This window comes from Lemur catta, chromosome 1, assembly GCF_020740605.2.
Source record: "Lemur catta isolate mLemCat1 chromosome 1, mLemCat1.pri, whole genome shotgun sequence".
In the NCBI taxonomy this organism is placed as follows: domain Eukaryota; kingdom Metazoa; phylum Chordata; class Mammalia; order Primates; family Lemuridae; genus Lemur; species Lemur catta.
The window spans coordinates 93,366,177-93,387,407 of NC_059128.1; the positions used below are offsets into that span (position 1 = coordinate 93,366,177).

At 48.3% G+C, this 21,231-nt stretch overlaps 1 protein-coding gene across 1 annotated transcript in view; it reads left to right on the forward strand.

Moving 5' to 3' along the window:
- TLN2 (talin 2) overlaps nucleotides 1-21,231 on the forward strand; it is a 253,379-nt gene that overhangs the window by 210,507 nt on the left and 21,641 nt on the right. The window contains 7 exon segments of the mRNA XM_045540483.1: nucleotides 865-933; nucleotides 935-1,032; nucleotides 1,967-2,150; nucleotides 6,458-6,583; nucleotides 6,780-6,896; nucleotides 9,082-9,267; nucleotides 13,119-13,226. Coding sequence (XP_045396439.1) covers nucleotides 865-933; nucleotides 935-1,032; nucleotides 1,967-2,150; nucleotides 6,458-6,583; nucleotides 6,780-6,896; nucleotides 9,082-9,267; nucleotides 13,119-13,226 — 888 coding nt within the window.

Consider the following 21,231-nt stretch of genomic DNA (forward strand, 5'->3'; position numbering starts at 1 on the left):
AGATCAGGAGCTGGCTGGTGCTGTTGGGAGCTCAGCGCCTCTCCAAAGCCAGGGGAGAATTGTAAGCAGGGGTGTGACGTGGTGTCAGGGGTTGGTTAGAGTCTCTAGGAAAGTGTCTCTAGGAGCAGTGGGGGTGTGCCAGAGGGGATGAGGTGGTGAGGTAGCAGCGCAGGGTTTCTGACATGGAAGGCGCCGGAGTGAACCCCTTAGCCGACTCACTGGACCCTCCAGTCACTGGAATTATCATTCGGTGTTGGATGATGGCTCCCCGGAGTGTCACAGGTGGTGAGGTCACACACACAGATGCCTTCTGGACTCGAGCCCCTCTGAGCTCCACCCTGGAGAATTTCTGATCACGAGGCAGCCAAGTGAAGGGGATGAGTGTTAGCAGTGGGCTGTTTCTACTGAAAATCTAGTAACAGGATGGAATGGCCACACCTTCCACAGGAGCCTACTCCTTTATCCCTCTTTGTGGTTTCGGAAACATAATAGTAACTAAATAAATAATAGCATCTGCCCTCTACTGAGCACTTACTACATGCCAAATGCCTTGAAGACACTTCACATGCATTTTTTTTTTCCTGTTTAATCCTCCCAACAACCCTGATAGGTGAGAATAATAGCCCATTTTAAAGATAAGGAAACTGAGGTTTAGAGGGGTGAAGCAGCTTGCCTGAGGTCATGTGGCCTGAAAATGGCAAAGCTGGAATTCAGACCAAGGCCGTTGACTCCAAACGTGTGCTGTTAGCCCCAAAGCTTCACTGACTCCCAGGAGAGAGAATTCGGTGTTTTCAGAGAGAACACACTTTGGGTCACCTTTTCTCCGTTTCCCGGCTTCCCCTCGCATTCCCTTTCTGCCTACAGGTGTCCTTGGTGCTCTCGGCTCTCCAGGCTGGGAATAAGGGGACCCAGGCATGCATCACGGCCGCCACCCGCCGTGTCTGGGATCATCGCCGACCTGGACACCACCATCATGTTTGCCACGGCAGGGACGCTGAACGCCGAGAACAGCGAGACCTTCGCAGACCACAGGTATGTGGGGCTGGGGTGGGCGTGGGGGTTCAGGCTGGCCTGCCCCTGAAACTCACACTCAACCTCGGAGGCAACTGCCCGGGAGCCAGAAACGTGGTTATCTGTTTTGATTTCAACAAGATGCTCAAGTGGGAAAAGGGAACCACGTCATCCAAATAAGCCCCCTTTGCCAACTGTAAACATGGAGTCGTGTTTGCGCTGTGCCTTTGGCAGGCCTAAATCCAGCCCACTCCAGCAGAGGACGGCTTTTTGATCTTTCACTTTCTGAGCCAGAGAGCTGTTCCTCTGACTGCTCGCTGACCCCAGCAGGACTGGGAGTGGCAGAGGCAGGCGTGTTTAGATTTTACCATGTTTGGGGGAGTGGGGCTCAAAGCCTGCTCTCTCTGCTGGGCTTGCACCAAGAACACGGGCTCGCAGCCAGCGCTCAGAAGGCCAGTGCTGGAGACTCCCCATTTGCTGCCGGGGACCCCCAAATCCTCGCCATGGGTCCAGCACTTTTCTTTGTCTCTTCAGTCGGCAGGCTAGGCTGGATGGAGATTCCCAGGTCTCTCTCGCCCCTTCCAGAGCCCAGCCCCTTGGGTTATCATCACTGGACAAGGTGCCCCAACCTCTGTGTCCTCACAGCTCACTGTAGCTCTGAAGTGTTTTAAGGGATAGGGAAGCCACAGGAAAGAAGCTGACCTGTCATTTAACTGCAGGCAGGGGAAGGGAGCTAAGCTGCTGGGCTTGAATCTTTCATAGACGTTTTCATATCCATTGGCTGTGTGAATACTGGTTGGCCCAATTCTGCATACATGGATGGTGAGAGCCCCAGGTGGAATACACCTCCCCTCTTCTTCAAAGCCCTTTAATGAAAGCTCCCTATGAGGGATGTCTTTTCTTCCTAACTGCAAGTAATTGAGTTATGCCCTTTGTCTCGCCCTCCCTTCCTCAGGGAGAACATTCTGAAGACGGCCAAGGCCTTGGTGGAAGACACGAAGCTGCTCGTGTCCGGGGCTGCGTCCACTCCAGACAAGCTGGCCCAGGCAGCCCAGTCCTCGGCAGCCACCATCACCCAGCTCGCCGAGGTGGTCAAGCTGGGAGCAGCCAGCCTGGGCTCCAATGACCCCGAGACCCAGGTATGAGCAGGGCCTGGGAATGCGTCCTCCTCGTCTTCCCACCAGTGCTGTACACGGGGCCTCAAAAGAGGCCTGACACAGGGCAGGAACTCTTGAATGCATGTGAGTGTGTCTGGTTTGAGGAGCTGGTAGGAAGCAGGTATCCAAGTGAGACAGTGGCACGGACCATAGGGGGATAGAGACAAGCCGGCAGACGGAGAGGAACCTAGAAGGAAGACCTGGCCAGGCCTGGTGGAGGATTGAAGGCCGTGGGCCTGGAGAGCCGATGGGGGAGGAGGGCTCCACCTGCAGCCATGGGTAGAGCTACCTGGAGGGAGGATGAGGGTGGGTAGGGAGAGGAAGGAGAGTCATTCTGGGCATGGCGCATGGGACGTGCCAGAGACACACACAGGCAGAACCCGTGAGTGGGCCTGAGCCTGCTAGGGCACAGGGCTGCGGGTTCAGGGACTGTTGCTATGAAGCTGGCGACAGCAGCCACAGGAGAGGAAAAGCATGGGGAGAGAGGAGAACGGGGGTCAGGGCAGAACCCTGAGGAATCCAGCATGTAGGACCATGTTGTGCAGCAAATGGCGAAGCAGACTGAGAGCAGCAGCAGCGGGTGGGAGGAAAAGCCGGGGCATGGTAGGAGGGAGTGTTCCAACCCATCGGACGTGGCGAGCGTCAGGAAGGATGAAAGTCTGGGAATGGCCATTGGCCCTAGAGCCATCAAGGCAGGGCAGCAGCCAGATGAGGGTGGAGAGATGAACTCCGTCCACCCGTATAGACAACCCATGTGAGAGGTTTGGCTCTGCAGGGGTGGGAGAGGAACCGAAGGGTAGGGAAGGGCTCTGTGCCCCTGTGACCTCTGCTTCGGATTTAGTGACTTCAGTGAAATTACCTGCCTTGCTTCCCCCCAACCCAGACCATAGCTCCTCAAGGACAGTCACCACCGTTTACTCATCTTTGAAACCTGCACAGCCCCTGGCACACAGTGGACTCGCAACAAATGTGTTCAGCTGTCATTGAACCAGCAGCCAACCAGGGTCATCAATGAACAGATCCTGCCCGTTGCCAGAGTGCAAAACTTAACCCTCAGTTCTGTCTAGTCCCGGCGCCACCAAATGGTGGAAACTTCGGTTTTCACTGCTTAAACCGCACTCAGCAAACTAGTCCGTTTGGACAAAACTGTATAGAAACTCCCCACCATTCGGTGTGCAGACAGGCAGCAGTGACCGTGCGCTTAACCTGAGGCCACCAGCTCTGTTCCCTGGTGGCCCGACCCCTGACGTCCGCCAGCAGAGCCCCTGTGAGGAAACATTCCTCACGTTACTGTCGTATCCCTTCCGCGGGATTTCGTTCTGATAACATCAGGGTTCAGATTGGCCGCCTTTTGGAATTCTAAGCATTCGCTGAAATCCCTGCCTGCAGTATTGTTTTTACCCCGTGGAGGAAGGAAACGCATGAAAACGCCTCCCGGAGTTGGAACCACGTATCAGAAGCACGCTCTCCCGGCCCTGCTCAACTTTAGGAGGAGTGACTTGGCCAGGGGGGATGTAAATCTTTTCACACAGACAATTACACTGAATTGCTGTTGAATCTTTTTTTTCTGTAAAAAAACATTTTATGGTAATTTTCATCATGCACAAAAGTAAAGAAAACCATAAAATGAACTCCTATATACTCGCCACTCAGCTTCAGTGATTGTCACCATTTGCCCTTTTTATCCATTCAACCCCTTCCCCCACTTTTATTTTTTAGTATTATTTTATAATGAATGGTAAGAACATTTTAACATGGGATCTACCTTCTTAACATATTAAGTATGCAGTACCATGTTGTAAACTGTAGGCACAGTGTTGTACGGCAGATCTCTAGAACTTACTCATCTTGCATAACAAACTTTATACTCACTGATTAGTAACCCGCCCCCCCCCCCCCCCCCGTTTCATCCTCTCCCATCTCTGGCAGCCACCGTCCTGCTCTGCTGCTGTGAGTTTTGCGATTTCAGATATATAAGTGTAATCGGGCAATATTTGTCCTTCTGTGACTGGCTTATTCATACTGTCACAAATGGCAAGATGACCTTCTTTCTTAGAAGGAAATAATAGTCCATTAGATGTGTACATGCAGTGAGTACCATCCCGTTGTGTATGTATTTACCGCATTTTCTTTGCCCGTTCATCCCGTGGTGGGCGTTTTGGTGATCTCCACATTTCGGCTATTGAGAACAGTGCTGCTGAACGTGACAGTGCTCAAATCTTGAGGTCCTGATTTCAGTTCTTTTGAATAAACACCCAGAAGAGGGATTTCTGGATCACGTGGTAGTTCTATTTTCAGGAACCTCCGTGCTGTTTGCCATAGCAGCTGCACCCATTTCCATTCCCACTAACAGTGCAAGGGCTTCGGTTTCTCCACGTCCTCACCAACACTTGTCTTTTTTTGATAATGGCCCTCCTAACAGGTGTGAGGTGATCTGTCACTGTGGTTTTGATTAGCATTTCCCTGGTGGTTAGTGACGTTGAATTTCTTTGCATATACTTGCTGGCCATTTGTGTGTCATCTGTGGAGAAATGTCTATTCAGGTCCTTTGCCCACGTTTTCATTGGGTTAATTTTTTTTAAGATCTTAACTCCCAAATTGTCTAAATATCCTGAAGCACTAGCTTCTATGAGATCTCAATAGTAAAAACCTCCCCTCGGGAAAAATGTCCCAGCTCGCTCTTCATGGGTTGTCAAGTGACTGCAGGGGACAGCGTATCTGGATGTTGTGGAGGCTGGCGGCAGGCCTTGGCTTCCTGTGCCTCTGTCTCTTCTTGCTACCTGCCTTCCCCTCTGTGATCTTGGGAATCAGTCAGGGTTTGCCTTGTGGGTCCGGAAGGCTGGCTGCGGCTCCCTGTGCCCTGTTGGTGAGGGGCACAGGTGGGAAGGCAGCGTGTGGGTGAGGGCAGGGAGGGGGCTAGACAACGGCAGCGGTGCTGTGCTTGCAGCTCTCTGGGGCTCTAGAATCCCTCCTACATTTCCACGCCTGTAGTCCCAGTTTATCCTCACAGCGGTTTGGTGAGGTAGACAGGGCTGGCACCTGCTCATGCCACTGTAGGTGAGGTGCTGGAGCCGCAGAGTATAGTGCCGTGTGGAGGTTACATGGCCCTTTGGATCGATGACCAGAGTTTAAATTCCAACTTTGCCACTGCAGGCTCTGGGAGAGTGGACATATGGATTTTGCAGTTTCCACTTAGAAAGGCAGCGGTGAGAATTAAATGAGATGATGTGTGTAGAGTGTTTGCCTTGGTGCCTGGAACACTGCCCTCAATAAAGGGAAATTGTTGTTCTTATAGAAGTAGCTGTTGTTATTGGGGCTACTGGACTGAGAACACTTAAATGCAGTGCCCAGTGTCGTGTAACTCCTGTCGACAACTGGCGCTTCTGATTCCAAGTCTGGCATGCTGACCACAGGCAGTCTGTGGTCTTTGTGAAATCAGAAAAATAAACATAGATAATGCATCACATCCAGGTGTACGTGGGTACACACCTGTGTGTTCATTCCACAGGTATTCACTGAGGGCCTGCTCTGAGCCAGGGCCTGTTCTAAGTGTGAAATAAAACAGGAGTCCAGGCCAAGCCTCCTGGAGCTTGCGTCCAAGTTGGGGGAGAAAACAGATGAGTAAAAGTGAATAATGAGAAAGTAATTCCACATACTGATAAGTGCTGTAAATAAAACAGCAATCTCGCAGAGTTTCTGTATTTGTGGGGTGAGTCTATCGCTGGGGGGATCAGGAAAGGTCTCTGCAGACAAGACATATGAGCTTGCAGGTAGAGAGGATGGCGAGACCTAAGGGCCTGAACAGGAATAGTTGAGATTACTCATGAGTCACATAGACCTGAGCCTGTAGTACACTCAGTAAGGCGGAGAACCTCGCAGGCCGGGGGTGAGATTGGAGTTTTGTTGTCAGTGTTTGGGGCGCCAGTTCGCAGGTGAGGGGTGTAGCTCTCAGGTGTCTGCTTAGCTGCCCTCATCCATCTGTGGCAACTTCTCCACCGAGGGGCCAGTTAGGAGATTTTAAACGTGCTTTACATTTAGACCTGCATTCCCCATCTAGCCCAGCACCAGCCTCCGCTGGGGAGCTTTTGAAAGTCCAGACCCCTGCTTCAGAATCTCCAAGGGTGGCTTCCCAGGAAGAGGTTCTGCCTTGCTGCAGGCTTTAGAGCTGCCAATATGGAGACTTTTTCTTGTCCTCAGTGCCCCAGCCTGCCCTGGGGCTGTGTGGCCTGGGTGAGGTCAGCAGGTGACTGCTAGGTGCCTGCTCACCTGAGCTGTATACTCTCTTTCAGGTGGTGTTGATCAACGCCATCAAAGACGTGGCCAAGGCCCTTTCTGATCTCATTGGTGCTACCAAGGGAGCTGCCAGCAAGCCAGCCGACGACCCCTCCATGTACCAGCTCAAGGGGGCTGCCAAGGTAGAGCAGGGCTCCAGCAGTGGATGAGCCGGCTCGGGAGTGCTGGGGAGAAGAGCACACGCAGGACACTGGGGGACAGGCACCCATGCTCCTTTCTCATTTAAAGCAGAGTGTCTTTGCTCATGGCATTCCACCTAGAGCTAAAGGAGTAGGGACTGGGCCTCAGATAGTGACTGTTTTCTCTCTTCCTATGCAGGTGATGGTGACCAATGTCACCTCCCTCCTCAAGACGGTAAAGGCGGTGGAGGACGAGGCCACCCGGGGCACCAGGGCACTTGAGGCCACGATCGAATACATAAAGCAAGAGCTCACGGTAAGGAGCCATTGCCACCTCCCTCACGCACACCGAGTCCAACAGCCGACCCCAGCACGGACTCCTCTGAGACTTTCTGCACGATGAGGTTTCACCTAGAACACCGGAGGCCCACTCAGTTGTCTGCCGGTGGCTTTGTGTCATTGAGCACCCCTGTGTCACTGAGTTTGGCTAGGATCAATTAATAATTGTAATCAAGGAATTAATTGAAATTATTTGCTTAGGACTATTCAGGTTTAATTCCACTAACATTCCAGAAGGTTCCTGGCAAAGGGGAAGGTCACTATGACTGTCGGCATTCGCTCTGAGTTTAGATCATATGTACGGTGTGTAGCCGCTCTTGATTCACGTTGCTATTGGCAACGGCTCACACTGCTGCCTGCACATGGGCGGAATATGAAGTCTGAGGTTCGCTGTCGGAAAAGCATGGATGCCTTCACCTGAGATGCTTCCCTTTAAGATCTGGCTTCCTTCTGTTCGACTCATCGGTCTGAGAGAAATTGACCCTGTTCTTTTCTGCCTGGTCCCAGCGTTGTGGAGTGAGGACGTCCTGGAGTTACTGTGATATGGGTGTGAGCTCCCGTTCTTCTCATCCCAGGGCGATTGAGGACTGACTCATCCTAGTAGCTACAGATAGAAATATGCTGAAAATGAGTGGTTTCAAACTGTGAGATTGTCTTGTCGTAGGTCTGTTCACAGATCCAACCTTCTGAGGGGAAGGGTCCCTGCCCTTGCTGCCAGTGTCCTGTACCTTTAAAGGGCCACCTTTGAGGGTGACCTGAGGGCCAGCACCAGAAACAAAACAGTAGCGCACTTCCACTGGGCCCTGGGGACAGCACCTTGGGTTCCCTTGTCATGTCTTCAGTGAATCCAGCCTTGGTGGTTGTGTGCTCAGTTCACACTGTAAAGGGGAAACTAGAAAAATGCAGAAGCAAGTCAGAAACCGGTGGTGCCCTTACGGCAGCGCTGCCTGGCACTGCCTGGCTGTCCAGGCTGGGTGTTTCCTGCCGGGAATCTGCACCCAGGTTCTGCCACGCATGGGCAGGCCTAATGGTGGCCAGGGAAGAGATCTGAAATGTGAAGCTATCCTGGGATATTCCAGAAATGCTGTTATTCTAAGTATACCAGTGTGATTTAAAATTCCCCCAGATTGTGGGCTTCCACGGAGAGTGTGTGCCACGAGGGCCACGTTCATGTGGACTTGACATGTGGCCTCAGTTCCACTGTAGCATTCAAGGGTGGAGCTGGGATTCCAGGTCCTGGGCCATTTCATCACAGCTGCCCATTTGTAGGGGCGGTGATGTCTGGCACTGGGTGGCATGCCACGGGGACACTGACTGGGTCCCCCCTTCTGTCTCAGGGAAGCCTTCCCTGCTGGAATGTGGTTGCCTGGGGCTGAAGGCAGGGCAGTGCCACCTAGGATGGGGTCCTCATGTGTAGGGACAGATGCACGTCAGCACACAGCCAGGGCACCAGCCGCTCACATTAGACGATACAGATGGGCTAGAAGCAGAAACAGCTGACTTGACTGACAGGTGGAACTTTAAAGTGAGATATTGATTTATCATGGTTAATTTATTTCAGCTTCTCTAAAGGGGGCGGGGCATTATTAAATAATTCACAGTGTCACTGTGGCGCGCTCGACCTGAACACCTCTGCCCAGTTATGCAGTTCTGTTCGTAAGGCAGGCTAAGAATAGAAGGAACGGATGCTTCATTTCACCCGGCCTCACACCCCTTAGAGAGAGAGACGTGAGTCCAGAGGATACATCCAGGTCAGTCCTGCCCGGAAACCGGCACTGGGACTGCAGAATTTCTGGAAACTGCCGAAGCACCAGCAGGTGTAGAGGAAGAGAACTAGGAGGCCACAGCCGGCCTTCCCCAGGGTGGGCCGTGGATAAATACTGGGAGTCGGTTTATGCAGACCTGTCAGTGTAGACACCCTCACCGTGTTGTTCCCGTGGATACCGAGTGGAGGTGCGAGAGGTTTGTCCGCGCTAGGATCTTGAAAGCAAGAATGCTATTACTGTGCTCAAATTAAATTTCTAATTTCCTACCATTTGACATTTTCCTCCAGTTTCTGGTTTCGTTTTCAGACATTGAGCCTACAGCCCGGTTGGAGAAGAATAAATTATTTTTGTCTTTTCCTTTTTGATTTTTTTCACCTCTCTGTTTCTGACTTCTAGGTGTTCCAGTCAAAAGAGGTACCTGAAAAGACATCGTCACCTGAAGAATCAATCCGGATGACGAAAGGCATCACCATGGCAACAGCCAAAGCCGTGGCGGCTGGGAACTCGTGTAGACAGGAGGACGTGATTGCCACTGCCAATCTGAGCCGGAAAGCCGTGTCAGATATGTTGACGGCTTGCAAGGTAAAGGCCTTGGCGTTGTTTGGGACGGGTACATAGTTCTCTGTTGCGATTGAGGGGTCTGCAGTCTGAAGAAGGGACAGGCTGGCACGTGTTAGAAGGGAGTGGTGTGACACCTTAGACTTTGTCATAAAATGCACACTGAGGACAGCAGAGGCATCAGCCTGTGAGAAATGACTCTCCAAGGCAGTTTGGTGTTTCTGAGGGGGGTGGAGTTGGCCCTGCTGGCCCAAACCTCCGCCTCCTTTTCAGATCTTCCTAAACAGGCAGGAAGCCTTCGTGCAGAGTGTGTGGCCGGGGCCACTATGAGAGTAGTCAGCGGGGACTGCGGCACTTTGTTCCAGGTCCTCCCTCTTCTGCCTGGACCCCTGTCCTGCCTCCACAGGCCACCCCTTGTGCACTAGGAGAGGTGTTGCCATCACTGGTGAGAAAGTGAGTTAGAGAAAGACAGCAGGACTTGGGGAACCACTTTTTTGCTGCCTGTGCCAGGCGTCTTCTGCTCCTTGGGCAGATAACGACAGCAGCTGCCCCGAGCCCCTGCTTGGTGAGGGAGCCGGGTAGACCTGAACCCTACAACCTTTGCTTGCTTTTATCTGTCAAGAAAGTGACCCATAAGAGCCCCCACGTTGCTCAACATCCCACTGAGCACCCCCGACCATCACCCCTCTAGCACTGCCTTGCCCCAGGGACTCTGGCTTCCACTTGGGGGTTGGTGGCGAGTGAGGGTGGGGATGCACCACAGAAGTTGAAGACCAGCTTTTCCAGCTTGGGGCCCGAGGGCACAGAGCCGCTCTCTGCGGTGCGGTGAGTTCTGCTGGGGCTGCTGCTGCAAGGTCCGACTCATACGGCTTCTTGCGGCTCCTCAGAAGGGGTCAGATGATCTGGGAGGACTGGGTCAGGCGGGGACACTGGTAGACTGTGCATGCCAGGCCTGGGCAGGGAGCCAGCACCATGTTTAGGGGAGGGAGAGGGAGGGCTGGAAAGACAAGGGTGTGCAAGGGTAGGACCACTTCCACGAAGGACGGCGGCTGCTAGGTCAGGGAGTTGGGGCTCCCTCCTAAGGCCACAAGTGGGTGCCATTTTGGTGTACTCGATAGAATCCGCCCATCAGAAGTGATAAATTCCAGGGGGTTACAGTCTCCGTCAGAGAGTAGCATACATTTGGCAAGATTTGACCCAGATGCACACAGGACACCTCATAGATTTGGAAGGGCCACCGTATACTGTCATTTGATCCCAGCTGAGAAGGACAAAAGAGATTTTTCCAGTTTGTCAGGTGATGAAATGGATTCAGGGAGATGAAGTGGCCTGACCAAGGTCACTCAGCTATTTACTGTCAGAACCAGAACACACACCAGCTCTTGTGATTCCACGGCCAGCCTGCGTCTGCTGCCTGGGCCTCTCAGCCCTGATGCTCAAGGTTGCTGTGGGGGATGAGTGACAGACACTTTTGACCCCGTGTTACAGACATGGAAAAGGGAAGTTGAACAGAAGGAAGACCATGATTAAAAGGAATGCAGCTCAAATTTTTAAGTCTCTCTTAAGACGGGCTCCAGTTTTCAGGGGAAGAAGCCAAGCAGAGAAGTGCGGGTGCTGTTTGCCCATCCTCAGCTCGACCGTTATCCTGCCCTGGGTCAGACCATCCTGGCTTTGCAGGACAAAACAGCAGCCAGAGCTCTGAAGCCTGTATGTTGGCTGCACACTCCAAAACCAGACTTGACGGCAAGTGTCACTGCTGTAAGCCCTGAGACTCCTGTCTGGATGGGACTTATCTAGCAGACTTATTGATATTTACATTTCCTTTGGTCTCCTGTATTCCTCACCCCTTTGCAAAAGGAAATGAGGCAGCCAGCCAGAAGGGGTGTGCATGCAGCATGGCAGGTACAGAAAACCAGGGGTGTTGGGTGGCAGGGTTAAGAAGGAAGCCTCACGTGCCCAGCAGAAGGGCTGGGTTGCCCTGTTTGGGCACTGCCTTTGCACTGAGCAGGGTAAACATAGAGATTAGTTACATACCGGCTCATCTTCTCAGAATGGGAGCATTACACCTATTCCTTAGGCAGAAAGAAAGACTTTCCTAAACCCTAAGTTGATTCTCATGTGTATTCCTTTCTAGGTTTACTTTCATGTGCGTGTTTTTCTGTTAGATACAGTTTTGTGTCTACTTTTATAATTAATGTTATGTGGCTGTTTCTGTGTTGCTATGAGTCAATTAGCACTGACTTTTTAATGACTACAAAATACCCTGTTAAAGAATATTATCTTTCCCCTATTATCAGAGATGTAGGTTGTCTGCATTTTTTTTTAATCACAAACTTTACTGCAATAAACATCTTCGGATAGATCTGTTTTTCCTGTGCCTTGGATTGTTTCCTTAGGCAAAACTCCCAGAAGTAGAATCTGTGGGTCTAATGGTATGAGATTTTAAGTATCGCCAGATTGCTCTCCTGGAGGGTTCCACCAAGTTACAGGGCTTCCGGCAGTGGGCAAGAGCACCTCAGCTTCACCCTTCCCACAGCCCCAAGTGAGGGCCTTGCACAGAACCTGCTGGAAGTGCTGTTGACTGTGTCTTCCACGGTGGCATCTAGTCAGGCAGACACGGGGCTCTGTGCTCACAGTGGGGGGCACAGGGGTATGAGAGTGAATAAAAAGTGGTCGTGGCCAGTAGCATGGCTCTAGGTCCCTGCCTCTGAGCCCGTTAGTCCTCGGAGCAGTAAAACTGGGTCTGTAAATGACGTGCTGGCCATGAGGACTAGCCCCGCTCCTCCCAGGGGTGGGGAGGTCGGGGAGAGCCTGCAGGTGTCCCTCCAGCACCTCCCGCTCCTCGGGAGGAGAGGAATGGAAGAAACCACAAAGCTGGTCAGCATTCCCATTAGGATAAAGCCTTGACCTTTTATCCCAATGTGGGATTTGTATTTGATTTGTGATTTATGTGTCCTGAGTTTTCTATTTCATGTATTTCTGTAAGCTCCTCAAGTTCTTTCCAGAGTGAAGCTATGAAAGGAAGAATGGGTAGGGTTGCCAGTTTTGGCAAATAAAAAACAGGGTGTCGCATACTTGTGCTAAAAAAATTTTTTCATTGTTTGTCTGAAATTCGGATTTAACTGGGTGTGTTTTATCTGGCAACCCTGTGAATGGGTACGCCATCGGAAATGATACGTCACGAATGACTCCAGTTGGCAGGCCACAAGTGTGAGAAAAAAGCGTACGATGTGATGTCAGCCACATGCTCTGGTTTGCTTATCTCTGCTTGTGTATGATGTGAAATGAGTTATGGTGGCCCTGGGAGTGCTGGGGAGCTCACTGTCTGAAGTTTCCCAGGAGCCAGGGGACGCTGCTCGCAGAGACATCACTGCAGCTGTAGCATAGGCAGGCCGGAGGGTGAGGACCTGGGCTTAATTAGCCTGTGAACAGAGAGGGGTCTTCAGGACTCCTCATGTTGCTGAGAGACCAGGCTGACCCAGGGTCAGTATGTCTCCTGCCGTTAAGCCCTAATCATGAATCATTCCTGGACTTTAAGTGCATATGGAATTTTTTGCATTTCAAACAAATGTGAGGGTGTGGGAAAGGGAAGAACCAGTGACCATATTCAGTTGTTTCTAGCATCTGGCCCCAGGCCACCAGCAACATCCACACACACGGTGTCAGAACATACTGTGGGCCGGTGGGGGGAAGGGAGGCAGGAGAACATGGGGGAGAGACACCTCTTCTGTCCAGGAAGTCAGGGCAGGTTTTCAGGAGGTCACTGGGGCTAAAGTCTCCTGCCTCTGAGTGGGGGCTGCCCTACACTGCTGGGTAGGTGACTTATCAGCTGGCTCTTCCTGTTTTAAGAGGTCAACATTCCTCTCTTTCTCCAGCAAGCATCCTTCCACCCTGACGTCAGTGACGAGGTGCGGACCAGAGCCCTGCGGTATGGGACGGAGTGCACCCTCGGCTACTTGGATCTTCTCGAGCACGTCTTGGTGGTGAGGAGGCGCGTTGGGTGGGGTGGGGATGGAGGGTAGCTGTGTGTCATTCAAGCTGCCCTGGCTGATGTGACTACAGACCATCCTTTCCTTGGCAAAACCCCTCTTGGAGCACTGTCCAGGCACCACCCGTGAGGCTGGACTGGGACTGGACTGAGCGGAAGGGTCTCCCTCGATGCACTGATCCAGTGCGCGGGACTCAGAGTGCAGTCTGGGGGGAGCTGCAGTTAGAGTGCTGGAGAGCCGGGTTCTCTCCTGCATGTGAGAGGAGAAAGAGGGGTGGGCAGAGTGAGGGACGAAGCGGGTAGGTGGCCAGCACCACACCTGAGAAAGTGTCAGGAGGTCTTGCTATGAAAACCCCAGTGCATCCTGGGAGGACACAGAAGGCTTCCAACAGAGCCACGCCAGCCTCTGTGGGCAAGCTAGGGAGGACCACCGTCACTGCAACTTCTTCCTGTCCGTGAACGAATGGCTTAGGCTACTTTGGGAATGACTGCCCCAGGCTGGTGTGCCCAGCACAGGGCTGGGTTAAGAAAGCAGAAATGGAAGATACCAGGTAGGGGGTTTGGTGCTCATGGTTGGTGGACTGCCCCCGGGGGAGCCCTGGGTCTGTGCAGACTCCCGGTGCTAGGGTAGCTTACTCCCCACAGACCCTAGGCTAGGGACCAAACCACGGAGAACCAAAAAGTATGTACAGCATGCCTCTGTCTCTGTCCAGCCTTGGGAGCCATGTTTAGAATCCACCAAGGTCTGGGGCAGGCCCCGATAGTCAGGGACACCCCAAGAAGAGAGTTGATGATGTCTCTTCTCCCATCAAACCTGAATAAAGAGATCCAACAGGCCACCTTCAGATATGCAAGTCACATACCTAGAAGAAAAGAGCGCTGTCAGTCAAGCCTCGCATTTCCTGGGCATTCTGCATTTTTTTTATTTTGCCCTTATGCGGCCACATGAGGCTAACAGATCAAAGGAATGATCCAAGACACAGAAGTTTGTCCCTTGGTTGAGGTCACCCATCTATTCAGCAGCATACCTGGAACCAAATCAGAGTCTTGATATTTCCAGTCTGTGCTCGTTCTAGCGTTTCACTGCCCTCTTCTCAAAAATAAATTGTCTTCTGATTGTAAACACTTTAGATCAGTTAAGGAATCATTATTTTTATTCTTCACTTAGGTAACTGTGGTCAATGCTGAGTACATCTTTTGGGAGAGTAGCCAGTCTGGGGTTACTAACATTCAAGTGTGTCACATGTGGGCCGAGGAAGGAGCATCTCAGCCAGTCAATGTTCACAGACGTGAGCCTCTGTGGCTAAATGGGCTGGATGGATTGGGATGTAGTTAAAGTGTTCAATCTATGAGCGTGCCTAGCAGGAAATTCAGGTTAAAAAGAATAAAATCAGCAGGGCTTCCAAAAGGCATCTTTTTCTTTTATGAACCAATGTATTTTGAGTCACATGGAACTTTGTTATAACTGAAAATTGGACGGTATAGTGGAAACAGGTTTAGAAGCCTTGAGTTCAAACCCTGGGTCTGTCATATAAATACTCATAGCTGCATGACCACTGTCTCATCTGGGCTTCAATTCCCTCGGATGTCGGTGAGTTAGTTTCTTAAGGATGAAATGAGCGTGTCTGTCCGCCCAGCGCTATGTGACCGAGCTAACGTTTGCTGAGTCCTTCATTGAAATCTGCTGCCTGGAAGGTACCGTTTCTGGCTTATGGGTGGTACTGGGCTTGCGGCACCAGTGCCCTCTCTGCTTCCTAAGTGGGGGCTTCCCTCCGTACCCCATTTCTCATTGTTTTCTCTCTCTCATGTTTTTGCTTTTGTCTTGTTCATTTTGGCGGAGGGGAGGAGATACAGAGATCTTCTTATTTCTGCTTCATCACTTTTCCCCAGTTCTGTTTCTCCAGCACCTATGCCTGCATCTGCAGCACTGGATAACTTACGTGGCATCTGTGGGCCCAGGGCCTGCGCCACGCCTGAGCCTCAGAGTGGTGACTTGCACCATTGCTCTTGGCGAGTCGTTTAACAAGAGTGTGGGTGCCCACCTCCAGCACCATCTCTGACACACCCACAAGCCTGGGTGGAAAGGGGGAGGCAGCCTGTAGGATGGCCAGTGGAGTGAAGGTCTCTCTGCTCCTTCTCCAGCAGAAAGGCAGCTTATTCTGGGGAGAGGAGCTCCCGCTTCATAAGGAAGGGCAGGTGCCAGCACTTGTCTTAAGGAGAAGTTTCTCTCATGGGAGAAGGAAATTGGAACCCTGGCAGGGTCCCCGCCCTGACCTCATGCCAACTTTCAACCCTATCCCAGTATCTGGGAACAAGTTGTTGTATCCACCAAAGTGCTGCTTCTCTGCTCCTCACCTCTCCTCTCCATCCCACCTTGTTTTGGTGAGCAAAATGACCGTCATGGTTTTAGCATTCTTCACCTTTTGTGGATCTTGGTCGCCTTTAAGCTGAAAGCCCTGGGCCATTTCCTGCCTCCCCCCACTCTCTTCAAATGAAACATCAACACACAGAATGTTCCTTAGACTCTTAAGAGGAGTCACAGCCCCAAAGCTCACTTGGAGGCTTTGGTATTTAGAGACTCCAAATGGAAAACCCCTGCCTGGGGAATCCTTTTGTTTGGAGAATCTAGTTAGCTGCCAACGCACATGGATCTAATTTGGAAAGAGCCATCTCCCTGCTGCCCTGAGAGCTCTCATTTGAGTGATGTTGGCCTCTTGCATTTTGCTATTTATTTGCTGGTTTGGCATAGAGGATTTGTATCACAGGACAAGAAGCAGCTACTTTGCCTCTGCAGCAGTCATTGTTCAATATTTCTGCAAAACCACAGTATGAAGTCTTTGGCAAGGTTAAAATTACCCTCGCTTCCCCTGGCAGAGCTTTAATTTGGATCTATCTGTTGCCTGCTATTAGAAATCACGTTGACATAATGGCAGAATAAAAATAGAACGTCTTCCTGCCTTATCTACAGCTAGGGTTCCTTAACATAGAGCTGTCCCTGTCTGAGAGGGTGTAGTATACACGGAAGTGGTGCTTTATCTTTCTACATCAAGGGCTCTTCTTTTTGGAGACAAAAGTCTTTAATCATTCTACTTTGATTTAAGTCATTCTCCCCACTACACCTATAACTTTTTTGCCAGTATTATTGAAGCATAGCTAATATACATTTTTAAACACCACACTTAAAGTATATAATTTGAGTATTGACATATTAATTCATCTGCAAAAGCATCATCACAAAGAAAATAATGAAAATATCTATCACCCCTCAAAATTCCCAAACAACCACTGCTCTGCTTTTTATTATTACAGGGTTTTTTTTGCATTTTCTAGAGTTTTCTATAAGTGGAATCATATCATCTCGTTTTTGTGTGACTACTTTCACTTAGCATCAGCAGTTTTGATTCCTTCCTTGTTGTATGTGTCATAATTTGTCCCCTTTCGTTGCTAGGTAGTATTCCATTGTGTGGATTTGCAAAAGTGTGTCTATCCCTTCACCTGTTGATGGACATTTGGGTTGTTTCCAGATTTTGATTATTACAAATACAGCTTCAAAGAACATTCATATATACACAAGGCTTTGTGCCAATATGTGTTCGTTTCTCTTGGGTAAATACCTAGAAGTAGAATGTTTGTATCATAGGGTGGATGTTTGTTTAACTGTTAGGAAACTACTAAACTTTCTTCTGAAGTGGTTGTACTATTTTACATTTCAAGGTGTGAGTGTTCCAACTGCTCTACCAGCATTACTTGCCACCAGTTGGCAAGTCAGTCTTTTTAATTTTAGCCATTCTGGTGGGTCTATAGTGGTATTTCATTGTGAATTTAATTTCTGTTGTTATCTTTTCTTATGTACCTATTTGTCTTCTGTATATCTTCTTTGGTAAAATGTCTGTTTAGATCTTTCGCCTATTTTTTATTAAGTGCTTTGTCTTATTATTGAGCTTTTAAAATTTCTCCCAGGGTGTGGCTTGTCTTTTCGTTCTTATAATAGTGTCTTGCAGGGGCAAGGGAGACAAATATATGTTATTTAAAAAAAAAAAAAAAGAAAAAAGAAAAGAGGCCAGTGAGGTGGTGGCTCAAGCCTGTAATCCTAGCTCTTTGGGAGGCCGACTCAGAAGGATTGCCTGAGGCGAGGAGTTTGAAACCAGGCTGAGCAACATAGTGTGACCCCATCTCTACAAAAAATAGAAAAAAAAATCAGCCAGGCATGGTGGTGCAAACCTGTGGTCCCGGCTACTCGGGAGGCTGAGGCAGGAGGATCACTTGAGCCCAGGAGTTTGAGGCTACAGTGAGTTATGATGAGACCACAGCACTGTAGCCTGGGCAACAGAGCTAGATCCTGTCTCAAAAAACAAAAAAGAAGGAAGGAAAATGATAGCCCTACAGAGCATTGAGAAAGAAAAAATGATGTGTGGATAGAACTTGGATAAATATAAAAGTAAAAACCAAAATGCATCTTTTATACCTCAGATATTAAGCATTTAGGATAAACTGATATTAAACATTTAGGATGAACTGAATGTTTCTGTTTGCAAAGGTCATCCCAGCCTCTTGTGGTGCTTTCATTTGAATGCTATGTTGAGTCTCTTTGCAACACCTTTATTGAGATATAATTTACATATAACAAAATTCATCCATTTAGGGTGTATAGTTTATTAGCATTTAGTACAATCAGAGTTGTGCAACTATCACATAATCTGATTTCCTTCACCCCAGGAAGGAAGCTTGTATCCATCAGCAGTCACACCTTGCTCTCCCCACCCCCTACTCCTAGCCCTAGGCAATCACTACTCTACTTTCTGCCTCTACAGCTTTGCCTCTTCTGGACTTTTCATACAAATGGAATCATACAGTATGTGGTCTTTTGTGACTTGCTTTTTTCACTTAGCTTAATGGTTTTAAAATTCATCTGGTTTATACCATGTGTTAGTAGTTCATTCCTTTTTCTGGCTGAATCATATTCCACTGTATGGATAACAATGTCTTCTGAAAATTAAAAGCCTTTAATTTTGATGAAGTCCAATGTATTGATTTTCTTTTATAATTGTGCTTTTGGTCGTCTATTTAAGAATCTTTACCAAATCCAAGATCACTAACATTGTTTTCTTGTATTTTCTTCTTTACAGTTTTAATTCTCATATTTAGGTTTATAATCTATTTCTAGTTAATTTATGTGGTGTGGTGCAGGGAAAGGGTGAAGGTTTGTTTTCTTACATGCGGTTATTCAGTTGTTCCTGCACCATTTGTTGATAAAATTATCCTGTCGCCATTGAATTAAAGGTAGCTTAGCACCTTTGTTGAAAATCACTTGACCATGTGTGTGAATCTAGCTCTAGGCTCTCTTTTGTGCTCCATTGGTCTGTATATCTATATACCATTAGTCAGTTGTTTTGATTACTACCTCTTTATAAGGCTTGAAATCAGGTAGTTTAAAGACTTCTAACTTTTGTTCTTTTCCAAAATGCTTTTGGCTATTCTAGGTCCTTTGCATTTCATATACATTTTAGGATAATGTTGTCAATTTTTATTTTTTATAAAAACCTCTTGGGAGTTTGGGATTGTGTTGAACCTATAGATCAATCTGGGGAGAATTGACATTTTGACAATATTGAGTCTTTTGATCCATGAACACAGTATATCTCTTTTTTTTTTTTGGTAGCCTTTAATATTCTTCAATAATGTAGTTTTTAGGGTTCAGGTCTTTTATATGTGTTGTCAGTTTTAACCCTAGGCATTTAATAATTTTTAATGCTATTATAAATGGTATTGCTTTTTTTAAATTTCAATTCCCAGTTTTTCATCACTAGTATATTGAAATGTAATTAATGTATATATGGTGACCTTAAATCCTTTGACCTTACTAAACTTACTTATTAGTTCTAGAAGATTTTTTTATAGATTCTTTAGAATTCTCTATATAGACATATCATCTACAAACTTCTTCATTTTCATCTGACTGTCATTTATTTCTTTTTCTTGTCTTATTGCACTGGCTAGGAATTCTAGTATAACGCTGATAGAAGGATGAGAGTAAACATCCTTACCTTATTCTTGGTCTTAGGGGGAAAACGTTCAGTCTTTTGCCACTAAGTGTGAGTGTCCCCACCTACCTTTTACCTTTTGTTTATTCACGTTGTGTTGGCCACTGTAGAGAAACCATTTAATGATGCCCATGGACTGCTTAGTTGTTCAGACCCTGAATCATAACTACTAATAACCTGGTGGCCTTACAGCATATATTGTTCCAGACAAATATGGTGCAAGCCTTTTACAATTAAGTGGTGGCAAATGCCACCGTCTCTGCTTGTGAGAATCACCTGGGAACTTCAGAAGATCCTGATGCTCTTACACCAGAACACTTTTATCAGCAGCCCTTTATATGTATTAATTTATATAATCTCACAAAAACTCTATAAGGAAAGGACTGTTTTATCCTCATTTAATAATTAAGTTAAACTGAGGCTTAAAGAGAGGGATAAGTACCTGTCCACAGGTATATTGACATTGACTCCAGCACCTATACTTAACTAAATTGCCTGCCCACTGGCTGTATTAGAAAGTGAAAGGCATTCCCCTTCCTTCCACCTCTCCATGGGTTTAGTATTCTTTTGAAACTGGTCTAGGAAGCTGTTATAGTAGGACTTGTCCCAGTAGTGTGTTGGTCTGTTTTTCACTCATTCATTCATTCACCAATTCACAGGTCTGTACTGAGTTTTAAGGTTTTATTTGTTTGTTTTATTGAGACAAAGTCTCACTCTGTCGCCCAGGCTGGAGTACAGTGGCCTCATCGTAGCTCACTGCAACCTCAAACTCCTGGGCTCAGGCAATCCTCCTGCCTCAGATTCCTGAGTAGCTGGGACTACAGGTGCATGCTACCATGCCTGGCTAATTTTTCTGTTTTTAGTAGAGACGGGGTCCCGCTCTTGCTCAGGCTGGTCTCGAACTCCTGGCCTCAAGATATCCTCCTGCCTTGGACTCCCAGAGTGCTAGGATTATAAGCCTGAGCCATTGTGCCTGGCCTGTACTGAGTTCTTAATATCTGTAGAGTGATATATACAGGAATTAGGTCAGAGAATGAGAACAACAGAGCAGCCAGAATCATGGAATAATAGCCAACATAAAAAATAAATTTAAAAGATTATGAGAGGAGGGAGGATGAGGATAGGTGGGTGTGAAGTAATGCTCAAAAACCATTGACTAATCAGTTTAGTGTATGACATAATGTCATTGTATACTGGTGTGTCTGGGGGTGTTCACCATGTAACCCATTAATTCTTCCACTCTGACGTTTTACTGAGCCTCTCTTATAGCCATGGTGCAGAGGGCTAGACTGGGGTCTGAAAGCCATCTTCTCCAGAACCCTGAGAAAGACTGTACTACCTGGCTGGGTGAAAAGGGTATGGGACACCAAAAAGGGAATTAATATTTAATGAATGCCTGCTGTGTTCCAGGCATCATGTGAGATGCTACCCATGTGCTATTCCATTTAATCTCTATGCTGGGCCTGACGGATAGATATTATCCAGCTTTTATCCCACTTTTGCAGATGAGGAAACAGGTTCATGACCCAGCAACGGATGAAGCCAGGTTTGAACACAGGCTTGTCCGTCTCCAAAGCTAATGCTTTGTCCCCTGCTCAGAGACTCCAAGATTGTGCAGAGACAGACAGCAGTTGCACTTTTCTCCTGACTTAGCACTTCTGAATCTGAAAATTACCATTGTGAAACATAGGGAAGAGCGTTGGAAGAGCAATTTCAAAATTAGGAAGGAATAGGATGGTGTACATCAGAATTTAAATCTATGGTGGAAGACGGTGAGGCGCTCCCATCCTGTTTCTTAGTTCCATTCTTGGATGAATTCGAGAAGTCAGCTGGGGATGTCCTTTAAGTTGGATTGGTGTTTGGGATTTCCAATACATTTTTTTAATTCCCTAAAAAACAAAAAGCAAAACACAATTTTAAAAACCTTTGAACTAGTTCAAAAGAGGGCAAACCCTTAGG